This window comes from Camelus dromedarius, chromosome 9, assembly GCF_036321535.1.
Source record: "Camelus dromedarius isolate mCamDro1 chromosome 9, mCamDro1.pat, whole genome shotgun sequence".
Taxonomy (NCBI): domain Eukaryota; kingdom Metazoa; phylum Chordata; class Mammalia; order Artiodactyla; family Camelidae; genus Camelus; species Camelus dromedarius.
In genome coordinates, this window is record NC_087444.1 from 596,431 (window position 1) to 614,783 (window position 18,353).

At 38.1% G+C, this 18,353-nt stretch overlaps 1 protein-coding gene across 3 annotated transcripts in view; it reads left to right on the forward strand.

Moving 5' to 3' along the window:
• The first annotated feature begins 441 nt into the window (after nt 1-441).
• ZNF326 (zinc finger protein 326) overlaps nt 442-18,353 on the forward strand; it is a 36,403-nt gene continuing 18,491 nt past the window's right edge. Inside the window, exons 1-6 of one of the 3 annotated variants that reach the window (XM_031457552.2) lie at nt 442-849; nt 2,970-3,014; nt 11,297-11,332; nt 11,428-11,539; nt 13,583-13,988; nt 16,377-16,575. In XM_031457552.2, coding sequence (XP_031313412.2) covers nt 834-849; nt 2,970-3,014; nt 11,297-11,332; nt 11,428-11,539; nt 13,583-13,988; nt 16,377-16,575 — 814 coding nt within the window. In that variant the 5' untranslated portion in view covers nt 442-833. Of the gene's footprint in view, nt 850-2,969; nt 3,015-11,296; nt 11,387-11,427; nt 11,540-13,582; nt 13,989-16,376; nt 16,576-18,353 lie in introns of all 3 variants that reach the window. The other 2 variants (XM_064488685.1, XM_064488686.1) reach the window with 2 other exon arrangements.

An 18,353-nucleotide genomic window follows, 5' to 3' on the forward strand; every position in this document is an offset into this window, starting at 1 on the left:
GACCAAACAGCTGTCTTTGCTCACATTGTCTTGTGGGTGAATAACTGCCCACAGTCCCCAACACTATTTCCAAAGTGGCCGTAATACAGAGTAATATGTATGAATGTTTGCCCGTGGTCATTCTTCAAGTTCTTGGTGACCCCGGCCACAAATCTTCCCCGTCTGTTAACTTTTCCAACACTTTTAAAATTTTGCACCTTGAAATTCAGAACTTGTGAACAGCCTGAATTGGATCATACTCACAGTCGTTTCCTATCTAGCAATCTCACGAATTTCTAAACACGTCCCGGACTTCTGCATCCCCACCGCAGCAACTCCATAGATATTTTAATACTTTCTCACCAGTCATCCTCAGCCAATAAAAAGCAAAAGGTTGGCACGTGGTATATTAGTTTGGGCAGGAGGAGGTATTCCAACCAATCCTTTCGCTCTTGCCAGAATCAAACATGGCGGGGCCGCAGCCAGACTTCCAGAGCAGCCCGCCGTCTCCCCGCGACCCAGGCCGGTCTCCGGGGCCCCTTCCCTCCACCTGCCTTCCCCCGCGCAGAAGGCGGCCCCGCGCGGAACAGCACCTGGAGCGTGACAGCGGCCCTGCTTCCCGCCCCCACTCGAGGGCACGCCCACCGCCTCGCGCCAGCCAATCGCAGGACGCGCTGCGGCGGCAGGCAGCGCCGGCCGGCCCCGCCCCCAGCCTCGCTGCGGCCTGCGGCTCCGGGCCGGTAGCGCAGCTCGGGTCGCGCTGACTGGCTGTGAGGAACCTCGGGTCGCGGGCGCTCGCCGCCGGCCGCCGCTCAGCCCAGCCCCGCCGAGGCCGCGGGCCCCGAGCCTCCGCCATGGACTTCGAGGACGGTAAGCGCGGCCTGCGGCCGGCGGCCGCGGCTGGCGGGAGGCGGGGGGGCCCGGCCCGGGGTCTGTTTACCGTCTCAAGATGGCCGTGTGGGCTTTGTTCTGCGGCCCGGAGGCCGCGGGCGCGGCGCCCGGAGTCGGCCGCGGCGGGGACCCGGCCGGCCGACGGGAGGGCTCCGCGCGGGCCGCGCTGCGGGGAGCGGCGCCGCGGCGGCGTCCCGGGCTCAGGCCCCGGCTCGGCCCCGGCCCAGCGCCCGGGCCGCCCGCTCGGGGAGCCCCGGCCCCGGGCGGCTTCTCGCCGGGGGCGGCGGGCAGGGGCTGGCGGCGCGCGGCCGCGTCGCGTCGTCGGCCCCCGGCGGGCGTGCAGGGCGGCGGGGAGAGCCGAGCGCAGGCAGGGCGCCATCCGGAGCGGGAGGGAGGTCGTTCCCGGCGAGCCGAGCGGCGCCCGGCCCCGGGCCCCGGCCCGAGACGCCTCTGCGCCGCGCGGCGCAGCGCCTCCCCGCCGGTGTGCGGGTGGGACTCGAGTCCGGGGTTCCGGCTGAGCGTCGCCTGCGCTTCAGGGTCCGACGGGGGCGCCGCCGCCTGCGCGGGCCTTGCTGTAAGCAGACCTCGGCTTAGCAAGCCCTTTCAGCGTCTCTCTCGGCCGTTCTTTACTCCATTTTCACACGCTCACAACGTAAAGTTAATTTGCTCTTCACCGTGTCTTCGTATCTTGCCCAACTTTTACAGGAATTGGTGTCAAGATAAAATGTGTACATAATGACAGCATTACGGAGACCCGAAAAAGAGTGTGAATGATTAAATTGGATTTTATCCTGTGTCACCACGTATTTCTGAATAAAACCAGTTCATTAACTGGTTGTAAGCCTCTAACCCAACCCCCCAGAAATGTATAACTTTGAATGTGCTGTGAGTCTAACTGATCTTTTTGATCTTTGATTTGGTTTCATGCCACAAAGAGTTAAAGCTGCCAAACCCAAGGCTATGAAAGGGGTCTAGGAAAAAAACCCCTTTTGTGGATACGTTTCAGTTACTTAATAGCAAGTTCAGCTGTTAACAGTAGCACACTCTGGTGTTTTCCTTCATTTTAGTTGGACCTTGACTCATTCTGTTACAGATACCTTTAAATTATGAATATTTGAAGTGCTAGAGTTGAGAATGAATTTTAAAAATACATTGTGTTTTCACACCAAAGTTTGATGACAGAAGCAACACCCAAGTTACAGCAGAAACTACCAAGGTGGTGGGAGGGAGTGACGGGAATGGTTCCCTCCCCCCATAAAGGAATCCATTGTAGAGAATTGAAAAACACTAGTAACACTTAGTACATTTGCTTTTTATTATCACCATGTACCTACAATTCTAAAACAGTGTAAGTTATAAAATTCTAAACAATGTCAGTGATAAAATACTCCCTTTCTCATGCCCCCTGCTTACCCCCACTGCTATATTTGGGGAATGGAATTTGACTAACAATATATCTGAATCTAATCCTGTGTAGTGTAGTGGGATTCTGTTGTATCCAAATGACCGCTGTATTAGATTCCTTTCTTTCAATATTTATTAGTAAAATTAAGTGAAGGATTTAAGAATTGCCAAATTAATTTTGACAAATTATCAATATGATTTTTGGTGGTTCCACACCCTGGATAGATGTAGCACACCCACATATACACATATATGCATATGCATTTCTCAAATAAGATCTTGAAATTTTTAGAGAGCATATTAAGTGGTAAAAGAAATATTAACTTTGTAGAAATATATTATGTAGAATCAATTCCCAGATGCCCCTGCTTTTTGCATTATTTAATATATAATTTAATCTGTCTTTCCTTTTGTTGCTTTGTATATGGATCCTCTTTTTTGGCTGTTATTTATCAGGTGTTTTAACTAATTTTTATATTACTGTAATTTTGATGATAAACTTGCCATTTGGGGAGATCATGAAAAGGATTTTTATTTTCCCATATGAAATACTTACAATTATTTATACCCTTTTTCTGCTGATAATTGAATTAATGGTATTTTTTAATTGCCTTTTTTGTCTTTTGAATAGATGTATAATTTCAGATTTTTGCTAATATTGTACTAATTCTTTTCTGTTAAATATGTCTTCATAGATTACACACATTCCGCTTGCAGAAATACTTATCAGAGCTTTAATGGTGAGTGTCCTCTTTCATTTCCTCTTAAATACGTTAAGGGAATGCATTTCGGTTTTTCTCTTTGTCCATATAAAGTACCAATGTAAAAAGTGAATTCTTCCTTGTTGCAGTTGTTGTTTGGTCTCTTGATGAATCTATGATTCCTTTAATTTATTGCGAAAAGCCCTGACTCCATTCTGAGTGATGACTGATGAGAAACTAGCTGAGAGTTATTTTTGTTGAATTTGAGGCTTTGGTATTGAGTAATGTAGATTAAGTGGATTATTGGCTTGGTTCTGTATTGCTTCTTTTGTAATACATTTTGACCTTGTTTTTGAGGTCACTTGCTTTAATTTGTCCAAATGTGTTAGTAGATAAAGAGCTGTCAATAGGAGTACATAAAAAAGCCCGATTATTTATTGATATAACATCAGAGTTGTGACTGCAAGCCTAGATAAAATCATAAGAGATATGCAGAATACAATTGGATGTCATTTTGTTAGTTTTTTAGAGTTAAGGCTCTGCCAGACAGGATGATAATACAAAAAAGAACATGGAACAATCCAAAGAGATTAAAAAAGCATTATGTGAAGGACCCCAAGAAGTGGAATTAAATACCCTGATTGCCAGAGAACTGCAAAATTCAGTTATTGTACAGAATGGAATATATTCACAAAATAATACTGAAACAAATGTATTACTAAATAGACTGTGCCATTTTATGGGAATAGTTACCACACAGTTAATTTCTATTTATCATCTACGAATTTAGAGAAACTTTGAATTTGATGTTGGTGAAAAGGGTTGAGCATATAGGAGGTAGTCAATATGTATTGAGTGCTGAAAAAAATATTTTTGAGCAGGAGAGTGACATAATAAAATTACCAGCGGAAGTTTTATTTGCATCCACAAGTAGATTAGATTGAAAACTGGAAAATTGTCAAGAAGACTGTTTCATAAATGTAGGTGTAAGGATTTTAAGACCCTGAACTTGGGAGGTGATGATAGTAATTTACAAAATATTAAGACATTTCTAGAGAAAATTAGCAGAACTTAGTAGTGAGTGGGAAATTGAGGGGGATGAATAAAAATGAATCCAGAATTTTAAACTGGAGTGAGTAGGGCTAGTACTTTTACCAAAAAGATTTGGAATGGTAGAAGACCATGATCTCCAGTAGGAGGTACCAGAGAGTTGGATTTAATGCCTAAATATAGAACCTTAAAATGCAGAATCATACAGGGCCAGAAGTTTCTTTCTTTTTTTTTTTTTTTACTGAGTTATAGTCAGTTTACAATGTTGTGTCAATTTCCAGTGTAGAGCACAATTTTTCAGTTTTACATGAACATACATATATTCATTGTTGCATTCTTTTTCACTGTGAGCGACCACAAGATCTTGTATATATTTCCCTGTGCTGTACAGTATAGTCTTGTTTATCTACTTACGCCTGTCAGTATCTACAAATTTCGAACTCCCAGTCTCTCCTTTCCCACCCCCCTCCCCTGCCAGAAGTTTATTTTCTTAATGTACAGTGTTGCAAAAAGTGCTTCAGAAATTTCTGACACTAATGTTATGACCTTTTTTCCTAAAGATGCACTTTATTTTTAGTAGAAATATAATTGTCATATTAGTTTCAGGTATACAACATAATGATTCCATGTTTGTATATACTGTGAAATGATCGCCACAATGTCTAGTTAGTATCTATCAGTGTAAGTATTTTTCTTTAATGAGAAATTTTAAGATTTACTTTCTTAGCAACTTTCAAATATGAAATACACTATTATTAACTGTAGTTGCTATCTTGCACATTGCATCCCCATGCCTTATTTTATTTCATAACTAGAAGTTTGTACCTTTTGACTCCCTTTATCCGTTTCATCCCTGCTCCCCACACTCCAAACCCCAAACCCCCTTGTCTGGCAATTGCCAGTCTGTCAAATCTATGAGCTTGGCTTTTTTGTTAATTTGGTTTTGATTTGATTTGTTTCTTTTGTTTGTTTTTAGAGTCTACATATAAGTGAAGTCATACAGTATTTATCTTTCTCTGTCTGACTTAATTTCCTTTAGCATATGCCCTCAAGATCCATCCATGTTGTTGCAAATGGCAAGATTCCATTCTTCATGGCTAAGTAATTCTCTCTGTCTCTCTGTCTCTCTCTCTGTCTCTCTCTCTCTCTCTCTCTCTCTGTCTCTCTCTCTCTCACACACACACACACACACAGCCCCCCCACATCGTCTTTATCTGTTCATCTGTCAGTGGGCACTTAGGTTGTTTTCATATCTCGACTGTTGTAAACAATGCTGCACTGAACATGGGGGGGGGGTACATGTATCCTTACAAATTAGTCTTTTACTAGTGTTATGACTTTTATTTTGCTCTGATTTTTAGTTCCAAATGTGGTTCTCACTAGAGAGTGATTATTGGAATCCCCTGTGGAGCTTTCTCAAAATTTATCTGTTTAGCTCATACTCTAGTCCTCTTGAATCTTAATTTTTAAAGCACGTAGTCCTTGGCTGAGTAAGTTTTGAAGAAGTACTTTGAATGATTTGGGAATGCAGCTCTAGTTAAAGGCCACTGCTTAAAAACACTTGGAGATCTGGTTTATCTACATTTTATAAACGAGGAACTTAATCTGAGGGATACAATTTGACCTCATTCATTCAACAGGTATTTTTTGAGATATTGTTCTTGGAACTGGCAGTATAGCAGTGAACAAAATGGACAAATATTCCTGCCCTTGTGAAGTATACAAACTAGTGGGCTGAAATAATAAACAAGATAGACAGTAAACAAGTAATAAATAATGTATTGCTACAGTTGCTAGGGAGAATAGTAACACAGGGCGAGGGGGAGGGTATGTATGTATGTTACAATTTTAAAGAGATTAGTTGGGGAAAGACTCCTTAAGAAGGTAATTTTGGAGCATAGATTTGAGGGACTTGAGAATGCAAGCCATGAAGCTATCTAGAGGAAGAATGCTGTGGGAAATAAAGAAATGTGTAGTAGTTAACAGCTGAAGCCAACAATGCATTGATTGTTAACATTGTATTTTCCAGTGACTGAAATGAAGTAGAAAATATTAGAAAACATGTCAGGGTACAGATTTCCTCCACACCATTTCTTGGAAGGAAGTTTTATTTCCAGTGTCTGCATGTTTCCTTCTTGTTTCAAAAATACTTCTTATATAAATAGCAGACAAGAAAAAGGAGAGTGTTTCAGGTAGAGGGAAAGCAGGAACAAAGGTAGGGCTGAGTGCATTGTGCTTCAGAGAGGACTTAAGAAGATGGGCTTGATTACAGCAGATGGTTCTTGCTGAGCAGTCTTAAGGCAAAGTTAGAGTAGTGAGGTGTAGCCAGAAGGCATTGAAAATCAGAGATAATTTGCTTATATCTAGGAAGCAGTAGAAAGCGGAGACCTGAAAGAGTTGAGAGAGTGAGCAGCACAGGTACAGAAGAGCGTTACTGGCAGAGGGGGTAGCAGGTGGGAACACGGGTGTAGGCCTGCTGTGTTCTGGAAACAGCAGGGGCCTCGTGTAGTTAGAGTGAGGTCAATGAGGGGAGGTCGTGGACCATGAAACTAAGAGGCAGTGGGGTGAGATTGTCGGTGGGAATGCAGTTTGGTGCAGCTGTTATGGAAAACAGTATGGAGCGTCCTCAGAAGACTAAAAATAGACTTACCATATGACCCAGCAGTCCCACTCCTGGGCGTATGTCCAGAGGAAATCTAATGCAAAAAGATGCAGGCACCCTGGTGTTCATGGCAGCACTGTTTACAGTAGCCAAGACATGGAAACAACCTAAATGTCCATTGACAGACGACTGGATAAAGAAGCTGTGGTATATTTATACAATGGAATACTACTCAGCCACAAAAAAGAATAGTCCCATTTGCAGCAACATGAATGGACCTGGAGATTGTCATTCTAAGTGAAGTAAGCCAGAAAGAGAAAGAAAAATACCATTTTTTAGATATGGAATCTAAAAAAAAGACAAATGAACTTATTTACAAAACAGAAACAGACTCACAGACATAGAAAACAAGCTTATGGTTAATGGGTGGCAGAGGGAAGGGAGTGGGAAGGGATAAATTGGGAGTTCGAGATTTGCAGATACTAACAGATAAAATAGATAAACAACAAGTTCATACTGTATAGCATAGGGAACTGTATTCAATATCTTATAGTAACTTGTGGTGAAAAAGAGTATGAAAACGAATATATGTATGTTCACATATGACTGAAGCATTATGCTGTACACCAGAAATTGATACAACATTGTAAACTATACTTCAATAAAAATATATACATTTAGGGGGGAGAGTATAGCTCAGTGGCAGAATGCATGCATAGAATGCATGAGTTTCTGGGTTCAATCCCCAGTATGTCTATTAAATAAATAGATAAAATTACCTCCCCTCTAAACAAGTTTTTAAAAATTAAAAAATATATATATATTAAAAAAATGTGATGGGGTGGATGAAGAGGTAATGGGCAGGATTTCTCAGCTTTGGCTCTGTTGATGTTGTGGACTAGATACCTCTTTGTTGCGGGAAATGTCCCGTGCGTTGTAGAATGTTAGCAGCATCCTTGGCTTCTGCACTAGATGCAGATAGCGCCCACTGCACATTTTGGTGACAACCAAAAATGTTTTTGGACATTGCCAATGTCCTCTGGGAGGCAAAATTGCTCCTGGTTAAGAACCACTATAGGGCCTTATAGATTTTAAGGCTTTGGCTTTTACTTGGAGTAAAATGGGAAGCCATTGGAAGGTACTGAGCATTGAACATAGTTTAATTTACATTTTAACAGAATTCTTCTAGATTTTTTTTTAAGAATAAACAGAAAGGGAGCAAAAGTGGAAGCAGGAAAATCAGGAGGCTGCTGCAGTAGTGTAGGTGAGAGGTGTGGTGGCCTGCACCGTGATGCTGGTAGTGTAGAGGTATAAGAAGTGGTCCATTCAAGACTCAGCGTCACACACCTAGTTGTTTTGGTCACAGGTCGGTGGTTTTTTCCTGCCACCCCACGGCTCTTGTTTTGTGATTTAATAGATGCGTTTTGCCATTTGCTGAGCTCATCGTTTCTGTGATAGCGCAGGCAGAGCAGTAGAATAGGTTTGGCTTAAATATCAGGTCAATTTAATTTTTGAGTGAATTACCTTCTTATTTAATTTTTTAAATTGAGGAGTAGTTGATGGAATATTACATGTTTCAGGCATACAGTATAGTGATTCACAACATTGTTATATTTCATATAGTTATAAAATACTGGCTATACTCCCTGTGTTGTACAATATATCCTTTTACTCATTTATACTAATAATAAAGACATGTTATATTTTTATAGTTTTATTTTTTAAGTGATTTTTAGATTGATTTGGTAAGCTGGAGAATATTGTTTATATATAAACAGTCCTCTTATATGTCTATGTCCCTGTAATCACACTGATTATTTACAATACATATAAAAACTTTTCCTCTTTTCCTTTTTAATAGACTGAATAGTAACAGTACTGTGGAAAATGTACCAAAGTTATTGCTATGTAAAGGTAGCTCTGTTAATTTTTGTGTACTCCACAGTGCCTGGCAGTAGGTGAGTGTTCAGTAAATGTTAGGAATTTATGACTCCATAGTGAAATAGAAACATACAGAATCAAAAAACTAAACGATTTACTATCTAAAGGCAGCCTCTGCTTACTCAAAATAGAAATTAGCAGAAATAACAAAATACTGGTTTTTTTGCTTTGTGTTCCTAAAACTACTTTTTAACTTGAGGCTGTAGAAGAAGACTTTTTATTTTGAAAACTTTATTTTAATTTCATAATTGTCTCTGTATAAGAGAAATGAGCATAAATTGTATACTTACCAACTCTAAAGACAAATAATTGACTACTTTATTAGTCTAGAATTATGTTAAGATGGTGGCCACTGAGCACTTGCAGTGTGGATAGTCCGAATTGAGGTGTGCTGTAAATGTAAATCACACACATGATTTCAACTAGTATGAGCAAAAAACAATGTAAAGTCTCTCATTAATGCTTTACTGATAAACTTTTTGTACTCTGTTTTATTAAAATCCATTGGGATGCCTTGCACTTTGAATGGATCTTTTTATGATGTATGATCCTGTAATATCAGGCATTAGTTATTTGAAAAATAGTGGTTTACTAAGTTATTCGGATTTTCCAAATATTCACAGATTTTTTTATACAATATATAAGGTCATGTTCATTAATTTTATCAGAAATTTTATCAGAAATCAGTATCAATTTTATCAGGAAAGCCTTTAAATATTGGGAAGCTGTCAAGCTTAAGTTTTATAAAATTCTAATTTTTACTTGAGAGCTTGAATTTTATCATTGGCAACAAACATTGTCACTTGTTTTCCTTGAAGTGACAGTTTCACTTCATTAATTTTTGAGAAAATGCCTGCCAGATGCTCAAGTCTGAAAGCCATAGTTTTTGAATGTCAGTCTTTCCTTTTAGTAAAAATAGTATTCCTTGTAAAAAGTGGCTAATTCAGTTCACAAACCACACACTAGCACGATGGCTTTTCCTGGAGAGAACTATGGCATTTATGGAACTTTATGCCCTGATATGCAGCAGAATTGCTGTATGTGCATTTCTGTTTCACTACACAGGACGGCAGAGAGAAAGTATACTCAAAGGTCATGATGTACTGCAATTAATCTTACTGCTTCACTAAGGACATTCTTAAAGTGAAGATGGCATTTTTGTTACATCATTTTTTACTGCAGGTGTGCAGTACAGCTACTTGCATGGTCTGGTGTCTCTGCCTTGATTTGTGCTGCAGCACCAGGACTTTTACCCACCAGTGCTTTTGCATCTTCAGTGCAGAAAAAATTCCAACACTGTGGAAAAGGCAAATAATGTCTTAAGTATTATTTATGAAAATAGTTTGACCTTGTGGACCCCTTGAAAGGGTCTTGGCCAACAAGCTATTCCTTGAGAACTACTGCCCTAGAGTGTGTTAAAAAATAATGATTAGATCCTGACCACAAGACTCGTGAACATTTAAAATGAGGCCACAGATAACAGAATGTAAGGCAGAGTATCATAAACAGCACAGAGGAGCGACGGACTTTTGTACATATTCAAAGGAGAGAGATAATAATCAGCTGAGACAGCATCAATAAAAATGTCCTTGAAAGGATTAGTGTATGAAATGGACTTTAAAAGATGAGAAGATGTCAGTAAGCAGGTACTTGGGGTGGTAGAGGGGAGTGCTTTCATGCAGAAGCAACAGCATGAGCTTGATGGGTGATACTTAACGAGACTTTGGGAAAATCATTTCATCTCTTTAGACCTTTTTAGTTCTGTTATCTATAAAATGGGAAGATCAAATATGATCATTTAGGTCCCTTCCATGTTTAAAGTTGCAAGATTTTGTTGTTAGAAACAGAAATACTTACATGATTGTAATTAAAATCTAGTGTTTTTAAAAAATAAAAATTAATGTTTTTGCTCTTTGTATACTATTATATATTAGTGCATAAAACTTGGAGAGTGTGATAAGGATTTAAAAGGACTTTATAGGAAACATTCTAAATTGTTTTTAAAACTTTTTGTTCTTATAATCATAGTAATTTCATGTTGTTATCTCTTTTGTTATATTTTCCATGTCAGAGGTTGAGATTTAGGCTTAGTATCTTGATTTTATTATAATTTTTTTTAGTGTTTTTATTGTTAGAATTCACATTCATTCCTTTTATTCTAAATATTTGAGGATTTAAATATTTATAGGTACAGTACCACAGATTGGCTCCACTCTGATTTTACTTTTTAAAAATATCTATTTCAGTTACTGTATGAACTAATTGAAATTAGGCTAATTTAAAATCTAGCTGCTTCTGAGTTTCTAGACATTTTGAGAGGAGTTAGGTGCAGAAAACTATTTATAACAAATTTTTTTCCTTTTGACATTATTAAATGCTGGCTTTTTTGAGAATAGGAATTTTAAATTGTGTACCATGTGGTACCTAACCCAGGGCCTTATGGTAATACCCTAGTCAAATAAATACCAGTTAAACTGAAGATAATTTTAATATAGAACTTTTTCATTGATAATGTTTTTCCTTGAAAAATTAGGTTTCATTAGCAAATCTGATTTTTCATTGGATTATCATCTCTGTGTTTTTTCCTACAATGTCTCGTATGAGTTTAGCTTAAATGTTAATGACAAATTTTCAACTCAGATGATTGATATGAATATCTTGTGTTTTATGCAGAGATTCCTGAAGAGAATGGTATTTCACTGATGTTTTGTTATTGACTCTCTTTTAGGAATGGATCGTGATTATGGCCCTGGATCTTATGGAGGTCTGACATTCAAGGATATTTATCTAAAAATTCTTCTTTTGAGAGCCAGTAAAGGTGAGCATCTCTTAATTTTTTTCTTTTTAAACTCTTTATAGGGATGGATCGTGACTATGGCCATGGATCCTATGGGGGTCAAAGATCCATGGACTCCTACCTAAACCAGTCATATGGCATGGACAATCACAGTGGTGGTGGTGGGGGTAGCAGGTAAATTGCATAATCACTTGGCCAAATAATTAGATGACTAAGATTCTGAATATTTTGAGTATTCCTTAGGCATGTTATTATAATACTTTTGAAATTGAATAATTGCCTTATTTGTTTAAAGGTGTTAATTGTTATAAAAATTGTCTTGGTGTCACTGGCAGACATCAGTTTAGGAAAACCGTTATCATTTCAATATAATAGAGTAAGATTTTTTGTCTTTAGCTGTGAACTTTCTTTTTTTTTTTTTACTTCTTGTGCTTTTACTGCTTATCAATCAGAATGTCCGAAACAAATGATATAAAAATGTTACTGGAAATATTATTTGTGAAGCTTTTTCCTAATGATTTTCAAAAAACTTTCCTAATGTGGGGTACTCTCTAAAGCAGCAAAGCAGGTTTTGACTAGAATGGATTTAACTGAGCCAATCTAGCTACATTCAGTTTCTAAGAAACATTTAAGACAGTTGATTCTTTTAATTTTAATTTTAAAGTAAGTTACAAGAGCATATCATAATAATAAAAATGTTCTTTAAATCCCATCTAGGCTATTTATTGGCAGGTACTACTTACACCACAAACTTGTGCTCTAGACTCGGATCATATTAAAGCCCTAAGTCTATACCTTTGCTTATTTTAACGCACTAGAGTTTGGGTTGTACTTTATTTCACTGTCGATGCTGTCAAGGCTTAAACCTGGCTGAGCTACTGCAGGCTCTGGGGTGAGCACATTTCAGGCCGAGGGGGTCTACTTTTTGAGGCACAAAGATTCCTATTAAATACAAGTAAAGCTAGTTAGGACACATTTGAAACTATTGTCCTTCGTAAAGTGAAGGATCTGGATTCTTTAAAGATGGACTGAATGGTATTTTCTTTCTTTCTGCTTTTATGGTTTATAGTAGAGAAAAATCAAGAAAATAAACAGATACAATTTTGCTTATATGATAGATGTTTTGAAAAACATAGTTGGAAAGAAGAATAATTTTTATATGGTTACTAGGATTCAGAAGTAGTGATCCGTAGATGATTGAAGTAATGAACACATTTAATGTTTTACCGTATCAATTATTGCTCTATTACATTGTCAATGTAACGTGCTTAAACTGTGTAGATGTTACCATTTATCTCACGTGTGATCATTGGCCTTTATAAACCTATGTTGTAAGGTAACACGCAACTTCTGTACTCAATGCTTTGTGAGAAGTATGATGATTTGCTTCTTTTGTTGACTATTACAACCTTGAGGAGACTGTGCGCTCCCTTTTTTAGAGTAGTTTTACAGTTTCCTCCTAGGGAATAATTTTTCAAGTAATTGAAGACATTATAAAATGTATTCTTTCTAATCTGCTTTGAAAATTCATATGCAGAGGGTATATGTTGGTGGTCTTTTATTTTCTATTTTATGTGCTTATCCTTTCAGAATCGTTAGATTTATGAGTCTACAAGTGAAAAGTGACTGAGGATTGGTTATTGACCTTAGCCACAAATTTTTATAACCAGAGATAATTCTCCAAATTTTGACTGCTAGAGACACAACGAAGCAGTTTTGTGATAGAGATTACTGGGAGTGCAAAAGGATCTCTTTTGTGTCACAAATAACCTACATCTGTGTAGTCTTCAATTTGTGTCCCTATTGAAAGCCAAAATACTGTAAATATTTTGTATTTTCCAGTATTAGGGATGGATTCAAAGAAAGTTTGAGTAGTTTGTGAACTTTAGCAAATGACTTTTTTCAAGACTAGGGCTGGGCTTAAATAATGACAGACAAATCTTTTCTTTTAAATAAAATAGAAAAGCTGCCAAAAAGCAGATTTTGAAGCTAAGGTTTAACTCAATTCATATTTAAACGCTGACTCAGATAGCTTTCTATCTGGGCTCATGTTGAACTGCCCAGCCCTAATCAAGTATGAACCAAAGTAGAACTGTGCAAACCAGTACGGTATAAATGAATTTTAGTTGATAAATGTCATCTAATAATTTGTCTTTTGAATTGTCTAACATTAGTAAGCTTACTTTTGTTTTTTCCCTCACTGTGCAACTCTTCCAGGTTTGGACCTTATGAGTCTTACGACTCCAGGTCTTCTCTGGGTGGGCGAGATCTGTACAGATCTGGCTATGGTTTTAATGAGCCCGAACAAAGCCGCTTCGGAGGTAGTTATGGTGGTCGCTTTGAGAGCTCCTACCGGAATAGCCTTGACTCTTTCGGAGGTAGAAACCAGGGCGGGTCTAGCTGGGAAGCACCTTACTCCCGTTCAAAATTGAGGCCTGGGTTTATGGAGGACAGAGGAAGAGAGAGTTACTCTTCCTGCAGCGGTTTTTCTTCACCCCACATGAAGCCTGCACCTGTAGGCTCTCGGGGGAGAGGAACGCCTGCTTATCCTGAGAGTACGTTTGGAAGCAGAAACTATGATGCTTTTGGAGGACCATCAACAGGCAGAGGCCGAGGCCGAGGAGTAAGTACAACAGAATCTTTCCAGATTCTTTTCACTAGTCACTCTTTTAAACCCTTTCAAGACCATGGTTTTCAACAGAGTAAACACTGTTCATCCCAGTGTATTTTGAAGCAAGAGCTGAGTTGTAAGCATAATTTTTAGGTTGCCTGTAAACGTTCTTCCAGCACCTCAGAAAATACGTGGCAGCGTGAGATGATTGTTCATGAAGTTTTGCCAAATCTCCCTTTATTAAAAAGGTGAGGATATTAGGTTTGGTCTAAAAGGGGTTAAAAGGAGTTGCACTTTTCCTTGTCAACACTAGCAGTTTTGCTGGTGGGACAGTTCTTGGATTATTATAAAGGTAATAAACCCTTTTGGAGTTTCTGAGTAGGTTAAAGGTGCAATGTATGATAAAATGTGTATACTTTGCTGCCAAACTCCAGCATGTAGAATTTCTTCAAAGCTTCATATTTCACATTAAACACAAGAGGCTAAAAGTTGGTGATAGATGAGGGGAGCTCAGCCATGCTTACCTGGTGAAGAAGTTGAGATGCATAGTAGGTTGTAGAGGATTCACGGTCAGTACACTTCCGCTAACTCACCCTCCTGCAGCAGGTCCTGTCACTGGGTGGTCTGTTTTACCTGTGTCACTAGTTTTTCTAAGAGAAATAATTTCCTCCCTGAACAAACGTCTATGGCTTCTTCCTAGGAAGTAATATTTTGTAAATTGCTGCTTAAATGAGTACATACACTAGTCTTCAAGTATTTAATTTCAGGATTTATAGTATAAAGATTATGCTTTACATTCTTAGGTAACTTGACTTACATGAATTTTTACCCAGTAAGTGTATGTAGATTGTGGAGTTATTATATAGGTTGATCTTATAAAGAATATTGTATTTTTTTCTATAATGTAAGAAATGGGTTTTTTTGTTTGTTTTTTAAGTCAGCTGCTCTTACTCTCTTTGCAGAGGAAAGTACTTCTGATAAAAATGTAGTAGGGCACACATTTTTGACTGTCCATTATTATTAGCCTTTGGTACATCAGTGTAGTGTATCATACTTGTGTAGAAATTTTGCATTTATAACAGTTATTCTTTACATATGTAAAATGCATTGCACCTTTAATGGATAATTAATGGAGACTTTTCTGATGTGACTGTGTGAATGACCTGGGAACACAATTTGCTCAAGTCTACCAGGTGAGACAGGCATTCCTTAGCCTAACACACAAATGTGAGCAACTGGCACATTGCTGCTCCACCATACTTTGTGATTGTAGATTAACTGAAAATGGTTCAGATAATAGGCTTTGGGTTTTGAAATTGAAAATCTATTCCAGTTTGAAAATTTGGAAAACACTTGCTATTTATTTTCCGTGCTATATATTACTGTAGGCAAGTGATTTTTTTCTTAGTGAGACTTAAAGTATCCACTTTGTTTTCACAGTGGAAGAACAGGTACTCCTGTGCTTTGTCTTCACCTTCTAGTCTGAATGGGCTTTTCTTTCTGTCCTCCTGTTACGAAGTAGATGAACCAGTAGGGCTTTCTTTTTTAGTCTTCACTTGTACAATTCCCATTGGATCCTTCTCTTCAGATTACTCCTCAATCTTTATCTTCTAAAAGTAAGGTTAGCAGAATAAATTCCTGTGGACATGTGGCCTCCTGGTGTAGTGGATTTTGTTAATGACAAGAGAAGAGGAAGGGACACAAAGAGTCGTTTGGTAGTATGACTCTTCATTTGTAAACTTTTGTTTCTTGGGCTTCTGGGTCAGAATATGTTTCTCTAGGTAAGAATGTGAATGGAACGTCAGATGCAATTCTTTATCTGAAGTGTGTCTTGGAAGTTGATGCATGGTTATGCTTTAACTCTCCTATTTCATACTGTGTTCCATCTCGCCTTCTCATCCCTTTTTCAGCAGGGAGAAATCCTAAATGATTTCTGGATCTTTTTTGTTACTTCAAACTTCAAATATGGTCATCTTTGTGTTTCAGTTTTAAGCCAGGTTTTAGTAAAATAAAGATTTCTTTTAAGGTCTTTTCATGGGAAAACATCGATTAGGAACTCTGAAGAGGAGTTGTCAGAGAGTTGTACAAGTGGTAACATTCTGACAGGCACATACGTTGTTTATGATCTCAAGTAATTTTGAATTGTAAGAATCAAAAATAGGTAGGAAATACCATATTTGTTCTACTGGAAATAAAAATGCTAATTCACTGGATTTGAGTTCATGTAATAATTTACAAAGTTTTTCAGTATACTTACTCAGAGCGAACACGTGAAATTTAGTTACATTCTGAGGAATTTTCAGGTGAAAATTTTTATGTAGATAACATGTAAATTTTTTATGAATTCATACTTTATCTTTGGATATTATGCTAATATTTCTTGATTTCACAAATTTGCAGCATATGAGTGATTTTGGAAGCATTCATAGACCTGGAATTGTTGTTGACTATCAAAACAAACCCACCAATGTGACAGTTGCTGCTGCAAGAGGAATAAAGAGAAAAATGATGCAACCATTTAATAAGCCTAGTGGGACCTTTGTTAAGAAACCCAAGCTGGCAAAGCCTGTGGAGAAGACGAGCCTCAGCAAGTCACCCAGTAAGTAAGGACATGTAATTGCTGTGGCTCACGGTACTGTTTGTTTTTTTGACTTGATGCTTTTAGATAATTTTTTCATGTTTATGCATAATAATTATAGTTGTTCAAAGCATGATGCTTTTGATACTAATCGTGTGTTTATTTTGTTTCTTGAATTTCGTCTCTTTTTAAACTGCTTCAGGATTAGTGTGTGTATCCAACTTGACAGAAGTGGGATTGTAGTAATTGTTACTAATAGTAAGCTAGCACTTAACTGAACGCTTACTGTACACTGGGCACTGTTTAAAAGGCACGATGGACATTACTTATGTAATTCTCACATCAGCCTGCTCAGGTAGAGGTGTGCATACCAGACCCTCTGTAGCTGGAAGAATAGGCACAAAGCAGATAAGTAAACTTGCTGCCCAGGTCAAACGACCAGTAAATGCAAAGTCAGGGTCTGCTCCAGGGCAGGTCTTGCTGTAGAAACCCTTCACTTAAACCGCCATGTGATTGTGACAGAAAATTACTTTGTATTATTTTTTTCCTTTTTTAAAACAACTTTTTAAAATAATTACATTACAGACATTTTACTGTATCTGAAAAATTAATTGAAATTACAAATGTTGGGTTCTTTCCTCAAAATTATAAGCTATAATACAAAACTCAGGAGCGGTTTAAATACTATCCTTAAATCTACTTTTCTGCCATGCTTTGCATTTGACATCTGTATTATTTTTAAAAATAACAGTATTCTGGAATTCTGGACGCCTGATACTAAGTTAATAAAGTGTGCTTTAGTAGGATAACTGTGCTAATTGATAGACTGTTATTTACCAATATTACTAGAGTAGGCAATTCAACTGATCCTCTTGCGGTACATTTCAAAGATATATTTTGCAGGTGTAGTTAAATAAACATTGCAGAGTTTGATACAGAAACTGATCCGCTAAAGCGGATATCTGTGACCCAACTTTTTGTTTTTCCTTTTTAATAAAACTTGAGGATAGAATGAAGCCAAAGTTCTGTGGTCAGATCACACTTTCACTGTCAGGTGTGAGGTGGGCATTCTGAAAGATACCTGCTTCTTACTCAGGAGTTAGAAGTCTTGCTACGTTATGGTACGTATAGACTGTATGATTTGTTGAAAAGCAGTAGGAAAGGAACCATATTCAGACATTTGGCTAGAGGTACAACATATATCATAGCTTTAGCACATGGAAGGAAATGAAATTGTTTCTAGTTTAAGGTCTTATACAGGTAGATTCTCCACTGAGTGAGGGTTTGAGGGAAACTGAATGAGGATATTGAAAATGGTTAGTAAAATAAAAATGTACATTTAAGCTCCTATAAAATGAGGAAAATCTAGATACTGAATTTTAAGGTATTGATTTTGTATCATTTTGAAACATCCCACTGTATACATAGCAGGAACTTAGTATATATTTACTGTTGAGTTTATGAATCCCCAGGTATTCATGATTTTGTATTAGGTATTTTTTCCAAAGTTAATCCCAAAGGATAAATAATGCATAAAAGGAAAGTTTTGAGGGCAGATGAGTTCTTTGAAGTCTAAAATTAAATGTACCATAAGAAAGAACCATTTTCTTTCTTTTAATACAGTGAGATACCACTTCACACATGTGAAGTTGATGGCCTTAATAAAAAAAAATGAAAAAGGAAAGAACAAGTGTTGACAAGGATGTGGAGAAATTAGAAGCCTCGCACGTTACTGGTGGGAGTGTAAAATGGCACAGCTGCTGTGGGGAACAACTTGGTGGTTCCTCAGTGATTAAACA